At 49.5% G+C, this 14,801-nt stretch overlaps 1 protein-coding gene across 3 annotated transcripts in view; it reads left to right on the forward strand.

The window, feature by feature from the left end:
• The window catches only part of CCDC124 (coiled-coil domain containing 124), a 45,385-nt gene that overhangs the window by 28,173 nt on the left and 2,411 nt on the right, over positions 1-14,801 (forward strand). For 2 of the 3 annotated variants that reach the window (XM_043972358.1, XM_043972368.1), the window contains 2 exons: positions 13,070-13,256; positions 14,539-14,653. In XM_043972358.1, coding sequence (XP_043828293.1) covers positions 13,070-13,256; positions 14,539-14,653 — 302 coding nt within the window. The remainder of the gene's footprint in view (positions 1-13,069; positions 13,257-14,538; positions 14,654-14,801) is intronic. The other variant, XM_043972364.1, reaches the window with a different exon arrangement.

Here is a 14,801-nt window from a genome sequence, read left to right on the forward strand (position 1 = left end):
TTTTCACTTTGTCTGCTGGCTCCCTGTGTTCCTCCCCCTCCTCCCTCCCAGAGAGCCACCCCTAGTAAAGAAAGATTTTGTTTTTTCTTAAGAGGAAGAAGGGAAAAAAGCATCAACAAAACTGACCACCACATCGAAAATAATCTGCCGTGTTTGCTTTGTGAAGCCCCACCTCTGCCAAGGAGTGGGAGGGAAGTGTCTCCTCCTGTCTCTTCTTTGGGGCCAAGTGTGTTCTTTGTCATTTTGCCACATTCAGCTTGGGGTGTTTTGAGGTGGTTGGGTATTCCCACATAACTTCTTGTAGGCACCATGTAGGTTGTTTTCTTGTCTCTGTTGACTTCGCTCTGTATCCATTTGTGGCTGGTCATGCTTCTCTGTATTCATCATATTCTTGCAGCCCCAGAATGTTCCATCGCATCCATGTGCTGCACTTTGTTTAGCCATTCCCCAACTCATGGCCATTTAGCTTGTTTCTAGTTTTTTGCTCCCACCACAAGCACTATGATAAATATTGTGGTGTCTGCCCAGCTTTTCTTTTGGTCCCTGACCCCCTTGGGTAAATGCCTAGCCAGGTCATAATATCCCTGTTGTGCAGGTGAAGAGGCACCTCGGGTAAACGTGTTTGCCCAAGGTCACCCATCCAGTCATTGGCAGAACCAGGACTAGATTGTCGATCTCTGTGACTCCCAGCTCCAGCCGACTCTAGGCTATATTCCCTTCCCCAAGGGGCTGTGAAATCTCTGCATTCTGCCCAGAGGCCTGGAACCTCCTTTCCCTTCCTACAGGAGACTGGGGGTAGGGGGTCTTGACTACAGGTTGAGTGTGATGGAGCTGCCTGGCGCTGGCCAGAGGCCCATAGGGGAGGGAAAGCAAGGAGAGGCAGAGGCAGCCGAGCTTCAAGAATGTTAATGAGTCAGTGCCCCAGTCGCTGGGCAAGGACAAAGCTTTGTGCGCAGGCGTGCTGAGGCATCCAACCATGCAGAATGACCAGGCCAGAGGGAGGACTTCACTCCACCTGCCCCTGAGCCCACTTGGTATCCCCCAACGCTGTTTTCTCCCCTTGACAGGGGAGTGGCTAGGGGTCTGAACCATCCAGGCTTGGCCTGCATATTTTGTTAGATCTTTTCCTCTAAAAGTCCTCGGACCTTCCAGAGGCTGGTGAAATGAGACCGGCCTGCTAGCAGGAGCCTATGCAGTTGAGAAACACAGCATCAGTGCTTATGTGCTTGCGGATATGGAGGGATGCTTTCATTCCTTCCTGATTCTGTGGTCTCTGAGACCCCTCCTAACACTGCAGTTCTCCACACTTCCTACCAGCAGAGCTGTTGAAGGGGGAGTTTGCAGTTAGTCAGGCAGAAGAAGTTAGCTGGCCACTTGGTGGGCAGCAAGCCCTGGTTTGGGAATCAGATGCAATTCCTTCAAATCTCATCTCTGCAGTTTGTCATCTGTGTCACCTGGGGCCTTGGGGCCTTTCTTTGGAGAGGGAGGGGGTTCAGAGAGGGGCTGGGGCTAGAATCTGGTCCAACCCCCTCGCTTTGTCCCTAAGGAGGCCAAAGCCCAGGGCGGTGGGCTCTTGTCACAAGAGAGAGGCAGAACTAGAGCTTTGCCCCAGGCCCTTCTAGGTGCTCTCTAGGGCCTCTTCCAGCCCTCAGTCTAGAATTGCTAATTTCTGCATCAAACCACACAATGAACTCCCAGGTCCTTTCCTGCTTCAACAGAAGCCAAGGTGGTGCAAGCAGATGTTGATTGCTTCAGCCCCTTTTCTGCCTCCCTTTTCCCTTCTTATCCTTGCCTGTGTGAACATTGCTTCCAGGCCTTTGAACACTCTTATCTCTTTACCTTTCTTTTTTAACCTTGCTAGGCTAGTTATGTTGGTAGTCTGAGGGACTCCATTACAAAATCTATCTTAATTGCCCCCCTTCACACTTGTTTGAGGATTTTTAAGCACATCTAGATGATCACACCAGGTAAGCAAGCCATCATTCATCTGTGGGGATGAAGAATTTTCTACAATCTCTAAAGCATGGGTTCTTAGCCTGGGCCCAGTTCATGAACTTGGATCCGTTGTTTGTTTTTATATTTTGAGAACTAGATTTCATTGTACTTGGTTTCCTTTGTAACCTTATGCATTTTATCTTACGCATTTAAAAATATTATTCTGAAAAAAGAGGTCTATAAGCTTTATCATAAAGCCTGCCATAAGAGGGCCATTTCACAAAAGAGGTTAAGAACCCCTGTTGTAAATATATAATGAAAGTAAAACTCCCACATTGATACAGTTTATAAAGCCCTTTCCACCTTCATTTCCTGATTTGATCTGAGCAACCCTCTTTGGAAGAGGGAAGCGATCTTGTTTGTAGTCGGTATTGTCCAAGGTCACACATCGAGGCAGCAGAGCTGGGACTGGAATGAAGGTTTCCCATCCGCAGGCTTAGCGTTTCATCTGCTCTCCAAATAGCTCTGATTTACTCTACTTGATCTTCTGTATTTATATATTCACTTCCTGTCTCCCAACAAGAAACCTGCCATGCAGTTGGGACTGCATCCTTAAGAGACCGAGACAAATACGTGGGGCCTCTCTGTGCCTTGGGCCCTTGGGTTCCAGTAACTCATAAACTAGGAAGACCCAGCACCCCCCCCCCCACCCCCAGCAGAGTGTCAGTGCCCCAGGCCTCTGGGACCTTCTGAAAAATTAGGCACATGCATGGTGCAGTCATACCAGGCAGCTGTTCCCACTCACACACATCCTTCCGAAGAAGCCACTCCTGCTAATGTGCCTTTGACTTTGGGGTGGGGAGGGGAGGTTGGAGGAATTGGAAATTGGAGTGTTGGAGTGGAAAGAGGCAATTCTATAGACTGACCAACCTCCCCTGCTTCTGAATAGAATAGCCTTGGTTAGGGAAAACACACACACACACACACACACACACACACACACACACACACACACACACACACACCCTTCTCTGGGCCTGGTTTCCTCAGAAAATGAAGAAGTTTGACTTCTTGTTCTTTGGGACTCCATCCCAGGTCTAATATTCTGTGATTTAACGGTACCCTCCCCTAAGCCCTGACATTCTTTTTTTTTTGGCAGGGCATTGAGGGTTAAGTGACTTGCCCAGGTTCACACAGCTAACAAGTGTCAAGTGTTTGAGGATGGATTTGAAATCAGGTCCTCCTGAATCCAAGGTCGGTGCTTTATCCACTACACCACCTAGTTGCCCCCAGCCCTGACATTCTAAGTTCTAAGGGCTCTCCCAGCTCTGACATTCTGTGTTCTATGGGCCCTCCCAGCTCTGACATTCCTTGTCTTAAAGCCCCTCTCTCTCAGTTCCAGCATTTTGCATGCTGAGGTTTTTCCCAGTGGTGGTATTGTATGAGTCCAATCTCTATCCCAGATGACTTCTGTCTAGTTTTGCCACCCTATGCTGACAGCTGCTGATCTTCCCATTTCACAGATGAAGAAACTCACCCACTGAGTGATGGGAAGCTAGCAGTTTGATTCTGGTGCTCAGCTCCTAAAGGTGCTTTGAGATTCCTAACAAGGCCACAGAGAAATTGTGGAACAAGAGGCCCCCTCCTTAATGCTGGGCCTCTGTCCCTGGAGAGTCGGCTGGCTTACGCTGGGCCATGTCGTGCTACTCTTTCAGAACCTGAAGAAAACTCGGGCAGAAGGCTGGATTAAACCAGGTCGCCTCCCTCCCTGCCGAGCAGCCGTGACACTCAGTTTGCTTTTCTCCCTGAGCTGATGATTGTGCTGCGAATCTGTTGCTGTCAGATATATTTCAAACCATCAGGCCATCCTGCCCAGGAAATTCTCAGAGGAGGGAATGCCTTTTCCTTTCATTCAGCAGCCTGCCCATAAAACGGAATTATGGCCCTCTCAGATGCACCATTTGGAAATGGAATTGCTGAGCTGTTCATATGGGCAGGGGGGGGCAGGGGGAGGTGATGGCTTTGGGGCTGGGGAGGGAGTGCCGGAGGCCCTTTCTGATTTATTCTCAGCAACCACAATAAGTACACTATAAATAAGTCAGTGACTTTGCTGCTTGCCCTGTTGTGGGGGGGGGGGGGGTAGATGATTTACAGCCTAAATAGGGGGATGCAAATCCTGACTGCTATGGTGAGGCTCAGCCTGACTCAGACTTTCAGCAGCCAAGGCACATTTTAGGAGAAGTGTAGACGTGACTTTTCCCTCATGATACCCATAGCTCTCTCCTCCTCCTTGGGCACTCCCATCCCATTGAACCCTGAGAAATGACTATCACACAGGCTAAGCTATCTTCAGGTGGGCCCTGACACAGGCCTCCTGTCAAAAGAATGGCCCTTAAGATGAAAACAAGGTGGAATGGAAGGAAGACAGGGAAATCTTGGTGTGGTCCTGCATCTGTCACTGACTTACTTTGTGACCTTGGATGAGCCCTTATCTGCTCCTTGGTTTTCTCAGTGTCCCAACTTTGGCATTCTTTGTTCAAACGTCTTTTTCTTTGACCTTCTGGATTCTGGGGACCTTCCCAGATCTGACCTTCTGTGTCCTAAGGGCCCTTCCAGCTCTGACCTTCTGTGTCCCCAGGGCCCTCCCACGTCTGACATTTAGTGTCCTGAAGGCCACCTCCCCTCTCAGCTCTGACAGACATTCTTTGCTCTAAGAACATTCCTTTCCTTCTGGTTTGTAACACCTTTGGGGATTAAGTCCCTTCTTTCTTGATAGGCTACATCATCATATGAGGAGCAGAGAGATCTGTGATGAGCTAGTTCTTGCCAGTTTTCTTTTTCAGCTCTCTTCATCCAAGAGATAGAGAAAGATAAGTGAAGAATGAATAAGGAATCCACTTATACTCTTTCTCAAGGTTGGTGAAATAGTATAAGACCTCTATAGTTCATTTGAAAAAAAACCCAAAACAAACAAACCAGACACTAGAAGGAAGAAAAGAAATGGAAAATCCCCTTTCCTTCTGCTGTCCCACTGCCTCATTCCAGTGAGGAAACCCATTTCTCTTTTAACACTTCAGCTTAGTATGGGGCAGTGGAGCTTGGTCATCTGGTCCCCATTGACTTCCTGTTTAGCCAAAACACAGCCAGGAATGGTTGGGTGTTCAAATGTGTGGTCATTGTGCAAAGAACTTCATTTACTCTGTGACCTTTGCCCTGTCTGTGGATAGCCAGAATGAACCAGTCAAGGAGGTGGTTTCCATTCCATTGCCTGTTCTGTTGTTAAGGCTGAAAGTTGTCTTGCAGCTCCATTTTGTTCCCCAGGGCTCCAGCTCAGACTTCTCCCTGCTCCCTTCTTCCATTGCTGGCTGCCTGCCTGCCTATCCACAGATGCATTACCCTCTTCCCCTGCCAGTCTCCATCAGCAGGCATTTTCTGTAGCTGTTCCCCTGGGAAGGCTTGATATAATGACCCAAGTGCTGGCTTTGCAAAGAGCTGCCTAGAACAGTTCTGGGGACGTTCAGCCAAAAAGGGAATGGGAATAAAAGCTGCTTCTCTCCCACATGCTTTTGGTTCCAAAGGGCTGTGAGGTTTCTCCTTAAGGATCCTCATTGGGAGCTGGGATTCTTCTGTGTCTGTTACCAGCTGTTGGGCGCCATATTTATAGATTTATAGAGCACATGCTTTCTCTTGGAAGTGCCACTGGGTAGTATGGGCCTGACACCTCCAGCCCACCCTGAGGCTCAGTCGCCTGGCAAGAAGCCAAGCCAGGGAGGCGGCATATGCATTCTGAGGTCTCTAGCTGCCTGGCAACTAAAGATCTTCATCTTGGTCCCTGGGGATTCCTGGGTGGGAGGCAGGGTGGTTCAGGGGAAGGAGCAGAGGCTCTGGAGGCCAAGACTGCATCTACCATTCATCATCATCATGTCTTTGGGCAGAACCCTGGGACAAGACTGAACTAGACGCTCTCTGAGGTCCCTCTTAGCTTGAGTGTCCCATGATCCACGGACTATCAGCTTGTAGGCCCATAAAACTTAGACCATGGAGTGTCACAGCTGAAATCAGTCAGCCCTACTAAGAATAACAGCCTCCATTTATAGATCCCTTTACAAAGTGCTTTAGCTACATGGTTTCATCTGATTCTCAAAACACCACTAGGAGGAAGGTGCTAGTATGATCCTCGTTTTATTGATGAGGAAACAGGCAGAGATGAAGTGACTTGCTCAAGGTCACGACACAGCTTAGAAGTGTGTGCCCCAAGACTATCCCTGAACTACCTGTACAAGTGTGCATGAAGCACATGCTACCTGTCAGGCACTGAGCTAGGCACTGGGAACCCAAGACGAAGCAGGCCCTAGATGCAAGGAGGGATCTCTGCTTCATGGCCTGCACTCCCCTTGTTTTGTAGATGAAGAAAGCCATGCCCAGGCAGGGGAAGTGATATACCCAAGATCACACAGTGAGTTTAAGTAGCCGCAAGTCAAAGCTCTCAGCTCTTGGCTCCCATACCAGGGTTTGTTCTGTTTTACAACACTGACTTGTTGCAAAAGGGTTAAGAAAAGAGCATCTCTGTCCTTCTGATTGGAATCTTGGGAACCATGACCTTTAGTGCTGACTAGCATGAGCAACAGAAAATCTATCTGTGACTGACTGAGTGGCCAAGGCTGCCGGAAGGGCCCCTTTCGTTCCCTGGCCTGAACATCCCTGTGAAAAAGAGCAAGCATGTGTTCTAATCGGGGCAGGTGTCAGGCAGCCGCCTGGGCCAGGAAATGAAATCCAGCTCATTCTGTGCTGGCAAAGAAGCCTTAATGTCTTGCTTCCCTGGTGTCTTTGTAAATAAACAATGAGTGTCCTTGGGGAAACAGCTCTTGAACAGATGGTTGGGTGAGGCTGGGGTGGGGAGGTGGGAGGCTTAAAAAAGAAGGCATCATCGGAAACACGCGCTCTGCTTCCCTGCGCATCTTCAGGCCTTTCCTCGTCCAAAGATCCAGGCTGGTTCCAAAGGATGGACACGGTTATTGTGTCTGTCCTACTGAAATATGCCCTCTCTGTGTCTGTTTCCTCCCTAGTGGCTTCTCTGAGGAGTCTGGGGGTTAGGCCAGCTTAAAGTCTCAGCACTGGAAGCAACCTCAGAAGTTGGCTTTGTCAGCCGCTTCATTTTACAGATAGACAATCACTTGGCCAGGGCCACATGGCTAAGATGGGCTGTAACTAGGCCTCCAATGGTGGCCTCCTGGCTCTTGGCACAGAAGACTTTTCCACGTTACCCTACTGCCTCCTTGCCTCTCCTCCTTTCTAGCCTATGAGAAAAGTGAGACATCGAGGTGTCTAGGCATGGCCCAATGCTAGCCTTGCCAAGGCTCAGTGCCGTCAGCTCAGAAGAGAGCTTGATTCTTTTCCATAACTTGTTTGTTAGTGGTGGCCGTCATCTACCAGTTAGCCACACTTGTAATCTTGCTCAATTCTGACACATCCTCAGACTCACAGAATCTCCATGTTGGTAGGGACCTAAGAGGCCATTTGCTTCAACTGTCAAGCAAACCAGGATCCCAACGAGGGGGGCTGGGACCTCCCAAGGGAGCCATTTATTGGTCCTCATTAATTACATCATCAGGACTAAACAAGGCTAATTTCTTTCCCATAAACCAGCACTTCAGATACTCAAGTTAGCTAATACCTCTTCTCCCCTTTTCCCGCTGGATCAGGGGTCAGGAAGACCTGAGTTCAAATCCAGACTCAGACACTTCCTAGCTGTGCAACCCCAGGTAAATACCTTCACCTCTGTCTTTCTTGGTTTCTTTATCTGTAAAGTGAGGGTAATGATAAAGGCACCTACTTACTTCCCATGGTTGTTGTGGGGATCAAATGACATAACATATGTAAAATACTTTGCAAACCTTAAAGTGCTATACAAACCCTAGCTATCATGTTGTTCTCATCATCATTATTATAATCATTCTCTTCTTCAAGCTAAGCATCCCCATTCCCTTCAGCCAGTCTTCATGGATCAGAGGTCCTTTGTCATCACGGACACCCTCTTGTGGATGCTTTTCAGCATGTCGGTATCCTTCCTAAGGACAGCTGGGTGGCACAGTGGATAGAGCACTGGCCCTGAAGTTGGGAGGATCTGAGTTCAAATCTCACCTCGGACACTTACTGGCTGTGTGACCTCGGGCAAGTCACTTAACCCCAGTTGCCTTAACCATCTCCCCTCATCCAGATGTTTATCTTGCCACTGGATCCAGATGACTCTGGAGGAGAGAGTGAGGTTGGTGACTTTGCACAGCCCTTTCTCACTTCAATCCAGTTCCCTGCAAGCCATGACATCTGTCATAGTCCTCTTCAGTAACAATGGACAAACAAGAAAAACAGGTCCATCCCACCTTCTCTGAGCAGCCTTTCCCAGTCAGGCCCAATGCCTGCCCTGTGAGGTCACCTCCCATTCCCCCTGTAATAGCTCCGTGCTTGTTGTCTTTCCCATTGGATGGTGAGCTCCCTGAGGGCAGGACTGCCTTTTGCCTTTCTTTGTAACCCTAGCACTTAGCACAATGCCTGGCACATCGTCAGCTTCACATACCTAGAAGATCATCTGGCCCACTCCTCTTCATGCTCACAAGGGTGAGTGAGGTTGTCACCCACTGCTCCCTAAGTATGGTCATCAAATCAGCCAGCAAGCACTTATTAAGCTCCCATTGTATGCCAGGACTTAAATATAGAAAGACAAAAATGAAACAGTCCCTATTCTCAAGGGTTTTACACTCCTGGGGCGGCGGGGCGACAACATGAAGACACATGTACACATGTATACAAGATAATTGTCAGGGGCAGATAGGTGGCGCAGTGGATAGAGCACCGGCCCTGGAGTCAGGAGTACCTGAGTTCAAATCTGGCCTCAGACACTTAACACTTACTAGCTGTGTGACCCTGGGCAAGTCACTTAACCCCAATTGCCTCACTGAAAAATTAAAAAAAAAAAAGATAATTGTCAAATCAACAAGCATTTATTAAATGCCTACTGTGTGCCAATCGCTGTGTCAAGATCTGGACATAGAAAAACTAAAACCATTTCTGCTCTCAAGAGGTGTTGGTTCCTCCTCCTCTTAAAAAAAAGTATCTTGGGCATCCTCCTTGTGAGCAAGGATTCCTGTGGCAGAGAAAGCTCTGAAGAGCAGGGACTCTATTCTCTTTCAAGTGGCTCTGAGAAAAATGAGTTGAGATCACTGCCTTCCAGGTGGACTCTCCTGTCCCTTCCAAGCTGTCTCCCAAGCATCTGACAGCAGGCAGACAATCCGGGCCTAACATTCCCAGTGCCTAACATGACCCAGGAAGAAATGGAAGCCTCGGCATCCTGTTGGTGTTTGGATTGTTTTTAACTACTCTGAGGTCATCCTGCAAACTGGCCAACTCTCGGAGAGGAGCCGAGGGTGGCCGCAAAGACTCCGCGCTCTCCCCCATCTCTGTGAGCGGTGCCACGGGCTCGCGGGCATAGGGCCAGTCCCAGAGTCTTGGCTTTGGAAGTTCGATGCAGCATTTTCTCTCACAGCTTCTGTCACAGACCTGGGAGTGAACCTGACTAGAGTCGAGCAGGGGAGCCCAGAGGGGAGAGAAGCCATTGGTCTGATTCAGAGCCCCTGGGTCCAGATCCTCCCTCTGAGGCTGCCCCAGCTCTGCTTCCAGGCCCAGGATCCCTCTTTCCTATTGTCAGTATGCACACGGAAGACCATATGCTTAGGATGGCCACCTCACTGGCCTGCTTCCAGTCATCCCTCATCACATCTCTCCTTTGCTTAACCCCATGGTCCTTGGCAAAAGAGTGTGTTTCCTCAGACTAGCATGGGGTCCCTTCATGATTCAACCCCAGCTTCATTTCCAAAACCTGTTTCCCACAGCTCCCATTCTATATAGCTAGGTGACTGGAGTCAGGAAGACCTGGGTTCAGATCTCACTTCAGACACTTAACAGCTGGGTGACTTTGGGCAAATTACTTAAAACCCTATCTGTCTCAGTTTTCTCATTGTAAAATGGGGATGATAATGGCACCTACCCTCCAGGACTGCTGGGAAACTCAAGTTAGATCATATTTGCTCACTTTAAAGCTGGGCTATGCAAACCTAGCTATAAGACACCTGAGGGGCACAGTGGAGTCTGGAAGACCGGAGTTCAAATCCATTCTTCGATACTTCCTAGCTATGTGACCTTGAGCATGTCACTTAACTTTATCTGTAAAATGCAGATAATAGCATCTGCCTTCCAGTGTTGCAAAGAAAATGAGACATTTGCAAGTGTTTTACAAAAGTGAAAGCACTAGTAAAATGCTAGCTATCATCATTATATTTTAACCAGAATAAACTACTTTCTACCTTTTCCCTGCTCCCCCCCAAAAACAAACAAACGAAAAGCTCAGCAAAGTGGAAAGCAGTGGATGTGCAGCCCCATGGCCCAGGTCTCAAGTGCCAGCTTCACCACTTTCTGTTTCTAGGACCTTGGAGGAATTGCCTAACCACTTGGGGCCTCAGCTTCCTTGTCTATAAAATGAGGGAAAGGTCTGGCTCCGCAAATTCCCATCTAGGCCTTAAGCCCATTGTTGGTAAGTCCTTGCTTTCCCAACTCTGCCATTGCTGGCACTGACCCCCTAAGCCTTCCTTATCACTTTATCCTTCCCATTCTGCCCTTTACTGTGTTGTGGTTTGTAATCTAATCATTTATGTGTTATTTGCTCCCTTACAAGAGGGAATATCTTTAGGACAAGGGTCATGACTTAGTATCTCTGAGTATGTGTAAAGAGGAGGTGCTTACTAAGTGGTCTCAGTCATAAGCATTTATTAAGCACCTGCTATATGATAGGCAATGGGCTAGGTGCTGGGCATACAAGAGAGGCAAAAGGGTTCCTCCCTACAAGGCTCTCTCAACCTAGTAGTGGAAGGCAACACGTAGAAAGAAGGTGAAGAGAAGGGTGAGAGGAAGGAGGAAGCATACCAGTCCCAGACCCATGATAGAAGACCTGCTACTGGCTGCCAGTGGGGAGTCGTGGAGGAGCTGTCCATGGTGTCCTCCCTCACAGTCAGAGGTAAGGGCTTGTGGAGGTACGAGTTGTAATCTAGCAAGATGCCGAGTTTCTGGAGATAGTGATGAAGTTCAGGAGAACAGTCAGGTCGGAAGTGATGGTTCAGTGACTAGGGAGGTCCTGCCTACATCATGCAAGATAGGGTCTTTCAGATTAGCCCTCTCTTGGTACTGAATAAGTAAATTAAAAAATCTGTGGGTTAGAGGGTTTTTTTGAAGGGGGGGGGGCAATGAGGGTGACTTGCCCAGGATCACAGAGCTAGTAGAATTTTCTTTCTTAAATTGACTTGAAACTTTTCTCCATAACTTCTTCATATGGGTCCTGGAAGAGCCCCCAGCCCCAGGTCCAATTAAAGCAAGCCTCTTCTACTGGGATAGAGTGGAGTGGGGGGACCCTAGGCCAAACATTTCTATTTCTCATTCATAGTCATTCATTCAACAGACTAGGATGGGTTCTAGGATGTTTGCAATGTACAAGCTTTTGTGATACCGAAAGGAATAAGGCCTCACCCCTCAAATAGCCTCAAGTCACTGACAGTCTTTTTTTCTTTTCTCCAGTTTCTCATACCATTCTCTTGACAGTTCCTCATATGACCTCACATGGGGAGAGGGGAATACTAGACTTGCTGCCCCTTCTCCTGATATTGCTCACTTACTAGCTTGGCTGTCCTGGCCCCAGCCCAGGGCCCTCTCAAAGTCTCAGAATTTCAGAGCTGCTGGCTAACTCAGGCCACCCATCCCAGCCATGAAGGTGATGAAGAATGTCTTCTATGACCTACCTTTCCTGAGCTTCCCTACCTGCTAATATCCCTGCCCTCCCTAACCCTAATTCCTTTTCCAGTAGACCTAGCTTCCCTGTGTTTATATTTTGTCATTTCCTATATTTCTGTGTATTTATTTTTTCCCCCATTAGAATATAATTTCCTTGGGATGATGAGTAGGGGTTGTTTCATTCTTTATACAAGTATCCCCTATGCCTAACACAGACCTTGGTACATAACAGTCACTTAATGTATCCTTATCGGTTGATTGATCTCCAACCTGTTCCTGCCTCCATTGCTTGAATACCTACAGTGAAACCCATTACCTTTTTTTTTTCTTTTTTTGTGTGTGAGGCAATTGGGATTAAGTGACTTGCCCAGGGTCACACAGCTAGTAGGTGTTATGTGTCTGAGGTCAGATTTGAACTCAGGTCCTCCTGACTCCAGGGCCAGTGCTCTATCCACTGCGCCACCTAGCTGCCCCCATTACCTCTTTTTGAAAACGTACTTTAACAAAAGATCACTTTCCTCTCACATTCCTCCCTGGGCCTCCCACCCCCACCCCCCAACACACACACATACACACTGAAAAAAAAGTAAACCAGAACCTTTTGCAGAGTCGAGTCAAGCAAGCATCTGCATCAGTCATGCCCAAGAACTGTGTCTCCATCCGCGTCCTGAGGCTGCCGCCTCTCTGTCGGGGCGGGCAGCATCATGGGTCCTCCAGAGTTGTGGTTGGTCTTGGCCTCGACCATAGTTCTTACATCATTCGCAGTTGTCTGTCTTGACCATGTGGTCGTGTTGTGGTAGAAGTTGTTCTGATTTTGTTCCCGCTTCCCTCTGTATTGGTGGATAAAAGCCTGAGTAGGTTTCTCTGAAACCGTCCCATCCCTTGGTCATTTCCAGTGGCCTGGCATTCTGCTGTTGCCAGTATCACAGAGAAGAAGGAACCTGGCTTCTCTTAAGGTGACATTCTAGTCTGAATTGTTAGAAGGTTTTTATTTCCACTGAAGCTCAGTTTGCTTCGGCCATTAGTCCTAGTTCTGCCAACAAGGACGGAACGGGCCTCACCCTGCTTCCCCCTGACACCTCTTCAGTGGCTGGGGGCATCATTCATCTCAGTCCTCTCTAGACCACACATGCCCATCCTTGGGTTGACTCCCCATCTCCCTCTGGACATTCTTGGCTGCTCAGTGTCCTTTTTAAAAGAAAGGTCTTGCCCCATAGGCCTGAGCCCAGGATTCTGCATATGCATAGTCTGGTAGACCCAGAGTACCCTGGGATTGACCAGGGCCTATCTTCTCTGCCCACAGGAAGAGAAGGAGAAGCGTCGGCTGGAGCAGCTGGAACGCAAGAAAGAATTGCAGAGGCTGCTCGAAGAAGAAGACTCCAAACTGAAGGGGAAGTCACCCAAGCCCCTGACCCCCGGCAAAGTGACCCGGGCCCAGATCGAGGAGACGCTCCGCCGAGAACAGCCACATAAAGAGAATGAGGACACAGGTAGGCTCCTGGGCCGAAAACTGTGCTGCCAGAGGGGCCTGCCGCCCCAGGGAGAGAGGGGAGAAGGAGCCCTCTCCCTCTTCCTCCAACCCCTGATTCGGTTGGGGGCCCACTGCCCTCTAATGGGTGTAAATCCTTTGGTCAGCAAACATTTTCAAGTACCTGCTAGGGACCAGGCACTGAACTAAATGCTGGGGGTACAGAGAAGGATTCCTGAAACTCATGGTCTGGTGGGGGAGACAACTTGTAAGCAGCTGTGTACAGACAGGCTAGAGACAGGATCCCCAGAAGGAAGGTGCTGGTCTGGTCATGAGGGGGAGCAGAAAAGTTTCCTGTAGAAGCTCCGACATGAAGGATGCCAGGAGGGAGAGCATTCCGGGCACGGGGGCATTCCAGCGCAGATGCCTGGAGTGAGGAGATGGAGGGTCCCAAAGGGCAGGCCGAAGGTGGGCATGGGCTAGGGGATGCGGACACTCCAGAGATCATCCAGTGTGGCTCTTTCACTTTAGAGAAGAAGAAATCAAGCCACATGGCTGTGAGGTTGTAGGGTCTGATTTGAACCCAGTTCTTTGGAGTCTAAATTCGTTGCTCTTTCCACTGACCCTTGCTTGCTCCCCTGAGGAGCGCTCCCTAGCCTCAAGGAGAGACTGGAGGTCTGCGTCAAGGGCTCTGCTGAGGCACAGGGTCTGTGGCCGCAACACCAGCCCTCCAGAGACTGGGCCGCAGCAGAGCCGGGGGGGGGGGGGGCAGGCCCCTGATGGGCCTCAGCATACCTAATGTGGGCCATGTGGGTACCTTTCCTCCCCTCCTGGCCACTAGATAGCCCAGATCTCCAGCTCTGAGACTGGCCTGGAGCATAGGCTGCTGGGTGACTTGCAGCAGGACACAGCTCTGCCCAGAGTTGGGGGGTGGAGAGGCTGCCTTCATCGAGGAGCCTGGCTCAGCCAGGGGCCCCAGAGGGAAGGGCGGTCAATGCAGGCAGAGAGCCTGGAAGATTAAGTGCACTTAGCCTCTCCAATAGCCACCTCTTGGAGACAGACACGACTTAGCAGCTTTTCTCAACTCAGCAAAAGGGTTCATTAAGTATGTTATGTGCCAGGTTCTATGCTGGGAACTGCCCTCAAGGACCTTCCATCCTGCTTGGGGCCCTCCTGGAGGCCGCCCGTGCTTCTCAGAGCAGTTTCCAGACTCACTCAGAACTGCCGGCCTAACTAGTCCTGTGACACCCTTGTCCATAATCTTCCTCTTTCAAACTGCCCCCTCCATCCTTTCTTTCTGACAGTAGACAAGCCAAAAAGTCACCTCGAAGTACCCTTGGAGGAGAATGTCAACCGCCGGATACCTGAGGAGGGGAGTGTGGAAGCCAGAACCATCGAAGATGCCATAGCTGTGCTCAGGTGCCCAGTTGGCTTCCTGGGGGCAGGGGGGGAGGTGGGAAGCAGTCTGTCCCAGGCGGGCGGGATAGCAGTTCCCTTCTTACTCCCAAGGGCTGATGGCAGAGATCTTTCCCCTTCGGTTCTTCCCTGGAGAGATGCCTGCCTGGCT

The sequence above is a fragment of the Dromiciops gliroides genome, chromosome 1 (assembly GCF_019393635.1).
Source record: "Dromiciops gliroides isolate mDroGli1 chromosome 1, mDroGli1.pri, whole genome shotgun sequence".
Lineage (NCBI taxonomy): Eukaryota > Metazoa > Chordata > Mammalia > Microbiotheria > Microbiotheriidae > Dromiciops > Dromiciops gliroides.